Genomic DNA, 12882 nt, shown 5'->3' on the forward strand with positions numbered 1-12882 from the left:
TGCAGTCTCTCCTGCTGCAGAACGCATCCGATTCATCTTGGGAGAGGAGGATGACAGCCCAGCTCCCCCTCAGCTCTTCACGGAACTGGATGAGCTGCTGGCCGTGGATGGGCAGGAGATGGAGTGGAAGGAAACAGCCAGGTGAGGCATGGCTGACTGTATGCAGCACTGACCCAGGGAAACAAGGGCAGGGCAAGATGCTTTGATCCTGGAGTTCCGTTCTTGAGCCTTAGCACTTTGAATGGCCAATGGGCATGATGTTGGCTGGGATGATAAGGAATAAATAATTCTATTTTTTCTTTCTTTTTTTTTTTACATGAATGCAGGGAACCTCTTATTTCACTATTGGGCCATTATTTCATTGATCCATGTTGCTATAATTTTGGCTTTTATAAGGAATTAGAAATACAGCTCAATTTATATACTATTTAATAGTAAAATATTTTAGGGAGATAATAAACTCATGTACCCAACAATAATAGCCAAGAGATATGTTTCCAAATTGTCCACATGCCAAGATCTCTTGTGAGATTTTGTGAGACTAATTACTCATTCTCTGTCAAGAGGGAGGCTTTGGCTAGGTGCAGTGGCTTGTGCCTGTGATTGCAGAAATTTAGAAGGCTGAGGCAGGTAGATTGCCTGAGCCTAGAGGTTCAAGACGAGCCTGGGCAACAAAATGGGACCCTATCTCTACCAAAAAAAAAAAAAAAAAAAAAAAAAAAAAAGAAAAAATCAGCTGGGTGTCGTGGCACATGACTGGTTCCAGCTACTCAGGAGGCTGAGGTAGAATGCTCCGTTGAACCTGTGAGGTCAAGGCGCCAGTGATCTCTGATCACATTACTGCACTTCAGCCTGGGTGACAGATCGAAACCCTGCCTCAAAAACATAAAATAAAATAAAATAATAAGAAAGAGAGTACTAGAACAATGAGGATTAACACAAAGTTGCTCTTATGGTAGTCCCCCCAGGTTATCCAGAGTTTAGCTTTTTAGGTTTCAGTTACTCACTGTACAGTACAGTAAGACATTTTGAGAGAGTCATCACACTTATATAACTGTTATTATAGTATATTATTATATTTATTCTATTTTATTTTTAGTTATGGTTGTTAGTCTCTTACTGTGCCTAATTTATAAATTAAACTTTATTAGGGATTACATATAGAAAAAAATATACATAGGGTTTAGTACTATCCATGCCTTCAGGCATTCACTGGGGGTCTGGATATTTAAAAGATTACAGGTTTATACTTGAAATACAGTAGTTCCCCTTATTCACAGGGGAACTACTGTATTTCAAGTATAAACCTGTAATCTTTCAAATATCCAGCTGAAAGTAGAAGGTTCTTCTGAGTTTGGAGTTTAGAGGCCCGAGTTTATTTTGACTCTGTTGCCTCTTAGCTACAAGACACTCAGTTTCTTAGAAACTTGGTTTCATTATCAATAAAGAGTGGATAATAATGCCTATTACACACACACACACACACACACACACACACACACACACACCCATATATGTATGGTATATAAAACATATGCAAATATAGTATACAATTTATATAATGTTACATATATTCATATACATACACATGTGTACGTTTTTATATGAAAATGCTTTGTAAATTGTCAAGCATTACACAAATGCCTTGGGTTTCATTAATCTCATAACAGAGCTTTTCTTTTATGTACAGATTCAGAGATATACTCCAGGGTAATCACCATCTGTGATATAAGGCAATTATGTAATACAAATACTTTGATTATAATGCAGTTATTGGTCTCTCATTGTCATCATTATGTGCTGATTCCAATGTATTCCACTTTCACAAACAAGATAATGTTAAGATAAACATTTTATAGTCTATAATTTAATTCAAATTGATTCAACTCAACCAATATTATTTGAATGAATAGTTTATGTCAAGCACTGTTTTAGGTACCATGAATATAGCAGTGAGCAAATGAGGCTGTTATGTAGATCCCTGTATCTTATTAAAAAGTTTGAATTAAGTTTAATATAGTATCTTACAATATGAGAATAAGGAAAACCAAATCATTATCCCAGCTTTGAGTGTAAGAAAAGCAAAGCAAAGATAGATGAATGTCTTCTTCTGTGGTTATAGATGGAAAAAGGATTTACGGCTGCTATTTTTTTCTACATAGAGTTAGAAAGAAATTCTAGTCAGAAAGAAAATATTTTTAAAAATCACTTTAACCAATTAGAGCAGATGAGCTATAAAGAAGCAATAAGCCAATAGCCTTTCCCTTTATGGATGAAGATTCTTTGAAGAGTTAAAGGAAGAATTTTTATTTTCTGAGGCATGTTTTAAAATTTCATACCTCATATCACTTGTAATCAAGTCTTTATGAATTTAATTGGATTTTTTTGTAGTTTAGTTACTTAGGCTTATGTTTTATAGGCGTATGGATTTATTTTTATTTCTAAAACTTTAAGTAATGTTTAATGTCTTTAGCCCTTTGGGATTTTTAATACTGGAGAAGCTTCATAAATTAATTTATTTGATAATGGCAGAGAAGTTTTTATTCCTTACCAAGAGTTTCTAGGTAGCTTAGACTTGCAGAAACACCTGCTTTAAAAACTTTTAAAACTGATGGAGAATTTCTTATCTTTCATAACTTAAGCAATAGTCAGAAAAAAAGTAATTTTGTTTTACTCCTGGCTCCAACAGTAGTATTAAGGAAAGAGACCTAACTTTTAAATACTTTATTTTCCATTTACTGGGTAATTCTCTTTCTAACAGATAGCTACAGTGGTTGTGATTGTTTAACTCTTCTGTTTGATAGCTACTTAATATTTTCTTCTTCTAATTAGAAACACTTTCATGGCACATTTCTTCTCCCCACCTCTAATACTTTCTCTTGAAGGTCTTCATTCTTTGCTCTGCTGGGGCTTCTTTCAAGGATACAGCAACTATTTCTTGTTCCCCTCTCTGAGAACCAATAAACTGTATAGAAAAAAAATCCTCTGTTAAGTACAATTTTAGTTCCTAAAACATCCTCCAAAAGAAGGCTTCCAAAGCAAAACTTTTACTAGTGAATCTGTTTCTTTTCCTTCTTTCTGGTAGAAAAATACAGTGAGAATTGTCCTGGTGCAGCCTGAATTAAGTGTTGGGAGATTTTGGTCTAGTCTTGGCTTTGCTGCTCACTAGCTGTTGAACTTTAAGCAAGTCTTATAGTCTTTTTGAGCTTGAATTTCTGTTCTATCAGATGAAGGACATAAGAGTTGCATCTTCGCTAACATTATACATATTTCATAGCTCTAAAATTTCTTTCCTTTGTGTATACTGGTATACTCAGCTATGACTCTAAGAGCTGCTTTGACTTTCTTATTTTCATCTTGAAGTTCTTTGTGAGTTGTTATCATAGAGTAGAATTCAGATGTAGTTTTCTATTTCAGTCAGATGCAGACCATACCTTATTGTACATAATCCCTGGTCCCAGAAAGGTAGAGAGATTATAGTTCATTGTATAGGTAATTCAACATTGAATGATATGAAGTATTTTTACTTAGATTTTTAAAGACTAAGATGGTTTTGAATACTTTACCATCCTTAGAGACGTTATTTCCTTGGGAGCACATGTGCCATTTTGCTGATATAGTCTGTCTTCAACACATCCTACTGCTGGAGAGGAAGAGTGTTAGGAGTGTACTGTGTGTCAAGTTCACACTGTATAGCTTCTCTTTATAGGGTTTACTACAATTACTGTCGATCAATTTATTATATATGGTTTTCATATGGTCTCCCTCATTGCATTAATTTATCTGAAGACACAGACTACCATGTCTGTCTGTTTACTGTTATATTTCTAGTGCCTGGAAGTGTCTGATTCATAATAGGTTCTCAATAAACATTTATTTAATGTGTGATTGGTTGAGAACTAATTGCTTTTGACATAACTGCTCTGAATATAATACTTTCTTAGAAATATTAATTGACCAAATTAAGGTTCTGTATAATTCTTCTCTTTCTGACTAGTAAACAACCTTGGAATGACAGACCCAAGGTACTCAGCAAGCCATTGATAAAGCATAGAAGAGGACCTATGTTTAAAGTTTCAAACTATTTCATTAATATACTGATGACATCTGCATTTATCAAAGCATAGATATAATTCCTTATTTAGTTGGAATGAAATAATTGGACAGCTAATAGGAGACTCAAAATTGGCATGTCTAAAACTGAACTTCAGATCTGGTCTTCCTACAGGTTTCCTCATCTCAGTAAACAGTTCCATTCTTTTAGTTTCTGAGCCAGAAACATTGGAGTCTTCCTAGATTTCTGTCTTTCTCTACACTCAATAACTGACCAACTGGCAAATTCTGTTTTCCCCTAAAGATATTCACATATTCAGAGATCTCACTGTGTCTGACATTCAGTACTGTTACGACTCTACTTCATCCCACCATTTCTCACTGAGATTCCTGCAGATGCCTCCTAATTAGTTGATCTCTTTGCACCTGCTCTTTCTTCTCTTATGAACTGTCTGCCATGATCTCTTTGATTTTTGTCTTCATTTTCATTTCCTCTGCTTCGCTTTGTGTGAGCCTTACCGGCCAGTCACGCTAACCTGTGAGGAATTTTGCACTTGTTCCCTCTGTCTGAAATGTTCTCTTTTCCCAGAACCCCCTGCATGGCCCATTCCCTCATCTCCTTCAGGTCTTTATTCAAATATTACCTGCTTAGTGGTTATCCTGTCTATCATTGAAAGCTTCCTGCAATACTTCCTATCCCTCATCCTTCATTATTTTTGTCCTTAGCACCTGTCATCATTTAGCATATCATATATTTGTTATTATCTCTTCCCAACAGAATTAAAGCTCTGTGAGGGCAGAAATTTTCAGTTGTTTTGGCACACAGTACCTAGTGCCTAAAACTACCTGGCACACAGTTCATGCTCAATAAAGACTCGCTAATAGAATCAATGGATAGAGAAATATAACCTTGATTCTTTTTTTTTTTTAATTATACTTTAAGTTCTGGGGTACATGTGCAAATCTTGCAGGATTGTTACATAGGTATACACATACCATGGTGGTTTGCTGCCTCCATCCCCTGTCACCTACGTTAGGTATTTCTCCTAATGTTATCCCTCCCCAATCTCCCCAACCCTGCAATCCCTCCCCTAGGCCCCCACCCCACAACAGACACCGGTGTGTGATGTTCCCCTCCCTGTGTCTATGTGGGACCTTGATTCTTAGTTTGCTACTCTAGTTTAATTCTCTGGAGAGGCTTGGAGGTGAATATGCCTCTGGAAATATTCAGCTTTTCAGTAACCTTTACTACGTGGGACATACCCTGTTTTCAGAATGTTTTTGCAGTAATTTCTGACTTCCACATATGATGTCCAATTTCCAGACATGGTAGATTTCCCCCCCCCCATTAAAAGCTCTCAAACCTACGAGACTAATGAAAATTTAATGTGTAGAAGGAATCCATTTTATATATGAAGATGTGACATGAATCTTCTTCTGGCCAACTTATAAATTTGATTTTTTGTGAAAACTGCAATTGATAGCCTATTTTATTCCATAGAGAGCTAACTCTCTGGACTTCTCCAGCTTTATGTAGTTTCTATTATAGGTCTACACCACACAGGACTCAGTATCAGCCTTCTTTCTCTTTTTAGGCTCTCTGCTTTTCAGTTGGCTAATAATTTGATTTCACCAAGAACATCCTACACTGAGCATCAGCATTACTGTGGCTTCAGACATTTCAGGCCGGCCCTGTGCCTGAAAAAATGAGAATTGTTTCAATAATAGGGGGAGTTGTCCCCTTTTAAGTCATGGAAAGTACCGTAGTTATACTGTGAACAAGATTAAGTATTTACAAGAAGTTTAAAGTAACAATCAACTCTATCACCATCCTTTTTATATTTTCACCTGTTCTTTTTCATAAAAGTTAGAACTTTGAATTTTCATTGGTTCTTCCAAAAGAGAGTACAAGTTAAATACTGTGTAAAAGGTAGTCTTATCAGACCTGCAAAATCATTTGGAATTGGTCAAGAAGCCTGTGCTCCCATTCAGAATGTCTAGGTGACTAGGTGTCAGCTAATGGGTTAATTAAACAAACTGGTAAAAGAATAACTCATGATCCAACTTTGATGATGGCCCAAAGTCAGGAGAAAGGGACCTTTTTTTCCCTGCCCAAATTCTTTATTCATTTGAGTAGGGATATCTCTACAAAAATGATTATTAGCTGTCTGTTTCTCTTCAGTGAATTTTCAAATGGACAGTGCTGGACTTAACCACTGTTATATGAATGTTTTTAAAGATAATATCCCCATACCAGGCATGGTGGCTCACACTTGTAATCTCAGCACTTTGGGAGGCCAAGGCGGGTGGATCACAAGGTCAAGAGTTTGAGACCAGCCTGGCTAACATGGTGAAACCCTGTCTCTACTAAAAATACAAAAATTAGTTGGGTGTGGTGGGCGGTGCCTTAGGAGGCTGAGGCTGGAGAATAGCTTGAACTCAGGAGGTGGAGGATGCAGTAAGCCAGGATTGCACTATTGCACTCCAGCCTGGAAGAGAGTGAGACTCCATCTCAAAAAAAAAAAAAAAAAAAAAAAAAAGATAACTTCCTCAGCATAATTCAAACTGTGTTGCTAAACCTCCTGAGTATAAAGGAAAGTCATCACAAGTTTCAACAAACACAAGCCAACAAAGGAAAAGGGTCTTGATGTTTTACTTCCAAATGGACACCGCAAATATACACCCATGTGTGTTTCTACTTAGCAGATTGACCTGAACCACCTCTGAAGAACCTGATTTAAGGGCATGGCCATTAAATACCAACATGTGCACGTATACTGTGGGTTTGGGCAAAGACTGCTGTCTCCCAGTCTACACTGATTTTTCTGTCTTTTCTCTACTGAATTACTTTGGAGAAATTTTATTTCAGACCAAGTTTATTTTTCTGTAAGAAAAAGCCTCAAGGAATTTAATCATCTGTGTAATCATATGTAGTTGTGTATGTAGTTATATACAATAACTTTAATGGTTGACTAGAATATTAAGAATTCTCCTTAAAAACCTCATTTCTTCCAGGTACACACTAGCATTGGCGTCTTTTATGTGTGATAAGGCACTTGTTAGTTAGCAAGAAATTTATTATTGTTTCAATAGTTGTGCTCAGTTGAATTTTATTTAGTGTAAAGGTCATGTCTGGTTTCCACCATATAACTGGTATGTTTTTAAGTTAGAGGTCTTGTTTTTTTCTTAGTTATATTTAATCATATGATTGGAAAGTTGCAAAATTCGGTGATTCCCAGTGGGTCTTTTTTTTTTTCTTCAACAAACAAGTGAAATGCTGTTTGTCTGGCAGTCACTGAAAATGTCTTAAACTGCAAAGTATTTTATCATTATTCTTCTAAGACCTTGGAATAAATAAACTTCACCTAATAAACCCCTCCTGTAAGGTTAAAACAGTTTTGTAATTGCAAGCATTTAAAAAGCCTATTTTTGAAACACGTTTTTCTGTAACAAGTCAAGTACTGAAACAAAGAGGAAGTAGGGAACTTATTAAAAATATGTAATTATTCATAGTTATTATAAAGGAGAGATAGTGGCTTTTAGTATGCCCTACAGTAAAAATGTCCGTTTTTAAAAAAATTGTAATTATATGGTTCTAAAGCACCTTTGCAGATTCACTGGCACTTGGAGAGGGTGAACTTTGGTACTTTTGCCTTAGCCTTTTCTTTAATGGGCTCTGATTTGATCTGAGTAGTTTTCAGGTTTTTTTTTTTTTTTCAAAATCCAAATTTGTCCTTGATATGCAAGGAGGCTAGACAGAGCATGTGCGGTTTCTGGAATGAAACTATCTGCAAATGATCTATTTAATTAGAAAAGCCAGTATTCGGTCCAAATGCATTTGTTGGAAGTATAATCAGTTCCTTTAACAATTAGAGCAATACATTTTGAAGGAATTTAATAGGCATTTTTCCAGAGTTCCCTTGTGCTATAAGCTGTGCTGTAATATGACATCATCACAATATTCAATATTTACTGAACTTAAAGTAAAATAGATGCTAAACTGAGCTATGAGATAATATTTATCCCTTATAGATATAAATTTTAAAGAACTGGCTCATTTTGGGAATTTATATTTTCATTCCTTTATGGTTAAATCTTGACCTAAAGAGCTGGTGTAATCCAGAAGGGTGAGTAATACTATTTCATAAATCCACCCTTGTTTGGATTTATGTTTTCCAAATGCATTTTTTCAATGTATTCAAAGTTATATTTAAGTCTAACCAGGTTGCCTGCAATATAAACTATGGAGAGGAATAAATAAACGATGGACTACAAAGAACTGCAATGGTTTTCTTGTTTTTCTTTTTAAATTAAATCTTATTAAACTGATATTGTTTGGACAGTTGAGAATTATCTCAGCCTATTTAGGCTGCTATAACAAAATACCATAGACTGGGTAGATTACAGACAACAGAAATTTGGTTCTTACAGTTCTGCAGGGTGGGAAGTCCAAGATCAGGACACTGTCAGATTCAGTGTCTGGTGAGAGCCTGCTTTCTCACAAATGGCACTGTATCATTGTGTCTTCACATGGTGGAAGGGGCTAGAGAGCTGTCTGGGGTTTCTTTTATAAAGACGTTAGTCCATCTAATCACCTCTCAAAGGGCCCATTTCTTTGTACCATTACCTTGGGGGATAGGATGTCAATATATGAATTTTGTGGGGACATAAGACATTCAGACCATAGAGAGTATAATGGCAGAAAAGAGCTACTGTATATAAGTGAGGCTTAGTTTTTTTTTTTTTTTTTAAGGAGTAGATCTGGCAGTACAACCTCTTGTCAACTGATAGAAGTGGGGCTCATTTAGGAAAGGTAAGAGGGAAGTAAAGGCCTTGTAAAACATTCCCCTTTATAGGACTTCTAGCTACTCCGTGTTGTTCATCTTGGGCTTAAATTCTATGACCAAACATTCTATCCCTGAGAAAATAAGCATACTCTTAGGAATTCGAGAGTAATCAAGAATTGTAGATGACATAATTCTAGGTGACTTTGACTTGATTTCATATGTGATGGTATCTTCCCTTTTCTGGAGTCTTATCTTGAGCAATAAATTATAGCATCATATGTAAATATTATTCATATGCCAATTATCAACAAACATGCTTAGAAATTCTATGAGCAAGCATGAAAAGATGATGTACCTGAAGTTAACCAGCGTGATATTCTCCATCAGAAATGGATTATTCTCAAAATAACTCCAATCATCTTATTACCTTTTATAGTTTTGGTTAAACCCATAGAATTCTTTGAGTGTAATATAAAATTGTGTCATTTTTCTCCCAGTTCCTTCTATTTCTCTGGCTCTAACTTGAACAAAAGTGAAGAAATAATAGTTTAGTCACACACACACACACACACACACACACACACACACACACAAAAGATTTCTTTCATTCTGTTTTGGAATGTGTCACAACTGCTTTTGTAGAAATAAATCAAGTCCAGTTCTGAAGTTTTAGAACTTCTTTGGTGATATCGTGGACTTTTTAATTCATGAGGTAAACATGTAAAAATCTCCACCTACTTCATTTTTTGGGAGGATACAGGGAAAAGGAAGAAAGTCTTAGAATTGTGGGTAAGGTTGATATAAGATTACCATTGACACTGGAATTGCCTGGGTGTGAGAGGCTTCCTGGGAGGAGCATGGGGGGAGAGTCTTCAGTTATGGCTAAAATACTTCTGAAACGTATGGGTGTTGGCTTTGATTAAAATTCTAAATTTTCTTTGACATTGTGGGCTGATCTCTTGATCTATTTTCATTCCTGGTTCTACTAATGTGTGTTTTTTTTTTTTCCCTCTTCTGGGGATGGTAAGAGTTCTATAAATAATACCCTATGTAGAGCTTCCTCTGATCTCTGCCCTTTGTTCTCATCTTCAGTGAGTTAGGTGAGCGTTTAGCTTTCTCTAGGAAAACATTTTTCAATCATTAAACCTTTGGGTGAAGAATGTAGAAAACAATTTTAATTCCTTCTTTATCTCTTTCAATATCTCTCAGAAGGTTTAAAGTGAAAGAAAGAAACCTTTTTGTTTGTGTCATGATGAACAGCAAAACGATGATCCTTTCCCGTTTTCCTTTAGCAGTGTAGGGAGTGTCTGTTTGTGTAATATGGGGGATATAAAGTCTGTCAAATGTATTTTGTTCTCATTTCCATTAAGGTTTTTTATTGCTATATATTGCTAAGTTATCAAAATGTCTAGGAGTCTTAGAAAGCAGAAGCTAGAAAAGAGGATTGTTACATCCCTAAGGTTAATAGGAGATCTCCTATTATCAGAATAATCTATTGTTCACTAAGCTTGTGTATATTTAGACACATATAGAGCCAGACATGAGGGGTAAAGTTTTTAAAATCATAATAAAAGGGGAACATGCATCTGCTGAGCTATGTATATTAAAGGAAGACACAACAAAACATGCTGGTCAAGCATCAATAAAATGAAATTTTACGTTCATCTTGCCACTTCACACATCATGCTTTTTATGTCTGAGATAAATATTGGTTCATCACTGATATTTCACCTTATTTAAACTTGCCTCGTGAAATCACAACAGAATCCTCACAGTGGTGGTTATTTTTATACACTGTAGGCTGTACCCACATAGAGAATTTTGAAATGCATATTTTTCTACCTTATTAAAAATTTAGTTAAATAATTGTTCTTAAGCACCTCATGGTTACATATAGGCAGATATAAAACCAAGGATGCTTTGGCTTCTCTTGATTTGCTTTTATCCTCTGGAACTTCAGGGGAGCAGTCTAGTGCTTCTCTTTGAGTGTGTTTATGAAGATTATGTAATTAATGATATAATAAGCTATTAATACTCCACAAAAAGAGACATTTTGGAAGTGGTGGAAGGGGTGGTGGTGGAAGGTTGAGACTGCTATTTCTAGAAGACATTAGAACACTTTTAATTGTTCTTTACTAATCTCATTTTCCTAGATGGATCAAGTTTGAAGAAAAAGTGGAACAGGGCGGGGAAAGATGGAGCAAGCCCCATGTGGCCACATTGTCCCTTCATAGTTTATTTGAGCTGAGGACGTGTATGGAGAAGGGATCCATCATGCTTGACCGGGAGGCTTCTTCTCTCCCACAGTTGGTGGGTAAGTATGCTGTTTGAACCTTTTATTATTTTTGTTGGCTTTACCTATCCATAGTTCACCAAGGCAGATGACTAGTAGTATAAGCAGAGTTAAATATTGTATAACATTTATTCTCTCTTTTTGTATTATAATATTAGTATGATTTATTGCAAGAAAATTTGAAAAATAACACAAATATTAGGAAAATAGGAAACTATCTTCCATAACATCTTCCTCTGGTCATTGTTGGCATTTTGGAATATTCCTTCTAGCTTTGCTTCTGAATCCTTTCCCTTATGCTGTTCTTTTATGCTGTTCTTTTTTTTTTTTTTCTGAGACAGAGTGTTACTCTGTTGCCCAGACTGGAGTGCAGTGGTGTGATCTCAGCTCACTGCAACTTCCGCCTCCTGGCTTCAAGCGATTCTCCTGCCTCAGCCTCCTGAATAGCTGGGATTACAGGTGTCTGCCACCATGCCTGGCTAATTTTTGTATCTTTAATTGAGGCAGGGGGTTTAGCCATTTGGCCAGGCTGGTCTGAAACTCCTGACCTCAAATGATCCACCCACCTCAGCCTCCCAAAGTACTAGGATTACAGGTGTGAGCCACCATGTCCTGCCATGCTTTTCATTTTTAGTTATTTTTCATTTTATATGCACAGTTTTATATTCACTTCCTTCACTTATTAGCATAAGATTAATATTATAAATAGAGTCTCTTTATTCACCAAAATCCTTGGTTATATTGGACTGGAAGTCCAGACACTAGATTTCTAGAACTCTTAGATCTTAGAGATCTTACACTTGCACTTAACTTCTCTGGACCTCAGTTTCATCATCTGTAAAACAGGACTTAAATCATCTGTAAGAAGGGAAATAATCTAGCTCCTGGGTTAGGGTTGATCGTAGGCAGAAGTCAAGCCCCTTTAGCTACATGTGGCTAAAGGCTGGGTGGGACAGGGATCCAGCAGGACGTTACAGGTGACTGCATAAGGTCACACTGGTGGCAAGTGTCATTTGTATCACTACCATTAAAGTCATTGAAACTCATGGTGCAGGGCAGCTTTGGCATCCTTTGTTGTGTTTTGTGCGCTGAATGTTAACTCATCATGCTGAACACCTTGAGTACACATCACTGCATTCCAAACTGGAGCCATTGTTTTCATTTTTTTTATCAGTGGCTTGGCCCTAAAACTGCCATATTACCCTTCAGATCTAGGTGTGCCAGAGATCGTGTTTTTAAAAAATTTCTAATTTTTTTTAAAGAAGTACAGGGACTCCACTTCTTATTCCTAGGAAAATTTCATAATCAGGTGAGCACTGGATCTGTAGGGATGTGACTGGATTTTTCCAAGGGGTCTGCAGTATGCCCACCCAGGGATTGTGGGAAAGAAGATGTGGATCAAAGACCTGAAGAAGGTGATCAGTGTACATTCTTATATGATTTCAGACTTACTGCAGTTTCTTTGCATATCTGTAGACAAAAGGCTTGTCTATGACATCTGTGTCTTTATATTATAGGTAATACGAATGCTGCAGCATTTGTGTTGGAAGTAAAGATTAGATGTCAAATGAGGCATATGTCTGGCTGACGTATATATACTTGGTTCTTTTTCAGAGAGCTTGTTAGTTAGATTTGCAAAGAAGACCCATGCTTTTCATGCCTGAAGTACATAAGGTACAAGTGTGGAAGGGAGAGGACTTATGTGAAGATGCTGGATGGACAGAAACAATTATTTAATACACGTATTCT

At 36.3% G+C, this 12882-nt stretch overlaps 1 protein-coding gene across 7 annotated transcripts in view; it reads left to right on the forward strand.

Annotated features, from left to right (window-relative positions):
* The window catches only part of SLC4A4 (solute carrier family 4 member 4), a 500506-nt gene that overhangs the window by 250550 nt on the left and 237074 nt on the right, over window positions 1-12882 (forward strand). For 6 of the 7 annotated variants that reach the window (XM_074396248.1, XM_074396247.1, XM_039468271.2 and 3 more), the window contains 2 exons: window positions 6-141; window positions 10994-11154. In XM_074396248.1, coding sequence (XP_074252349.1) covers window positions 6-141; window positions 10994-11154 — 297 coding nt within the window. The remainder of the gene's footprint in view (window positions 1-5; window positions 142-10993; window positions 11155-12882) is intronic. The other variant, XM_074396249.1, reaches the window with a different exon arrangement.

Source organism: Saimiri boliviensis, chromosome 3, assembly GCF_048565385.1.
Source record: "Saimiri boliviensis isolate mSaiBol1 chromosome 3, mSaiBol1.pri, whole genome shotgun sequence".
NCBI classification, from domain to species: domain Eukaryota; kingdom Metazoa; phylum Chordata; class Mammalia; order Primates; family Cebidae; genus Saimiri; species Saimiri boliviensis.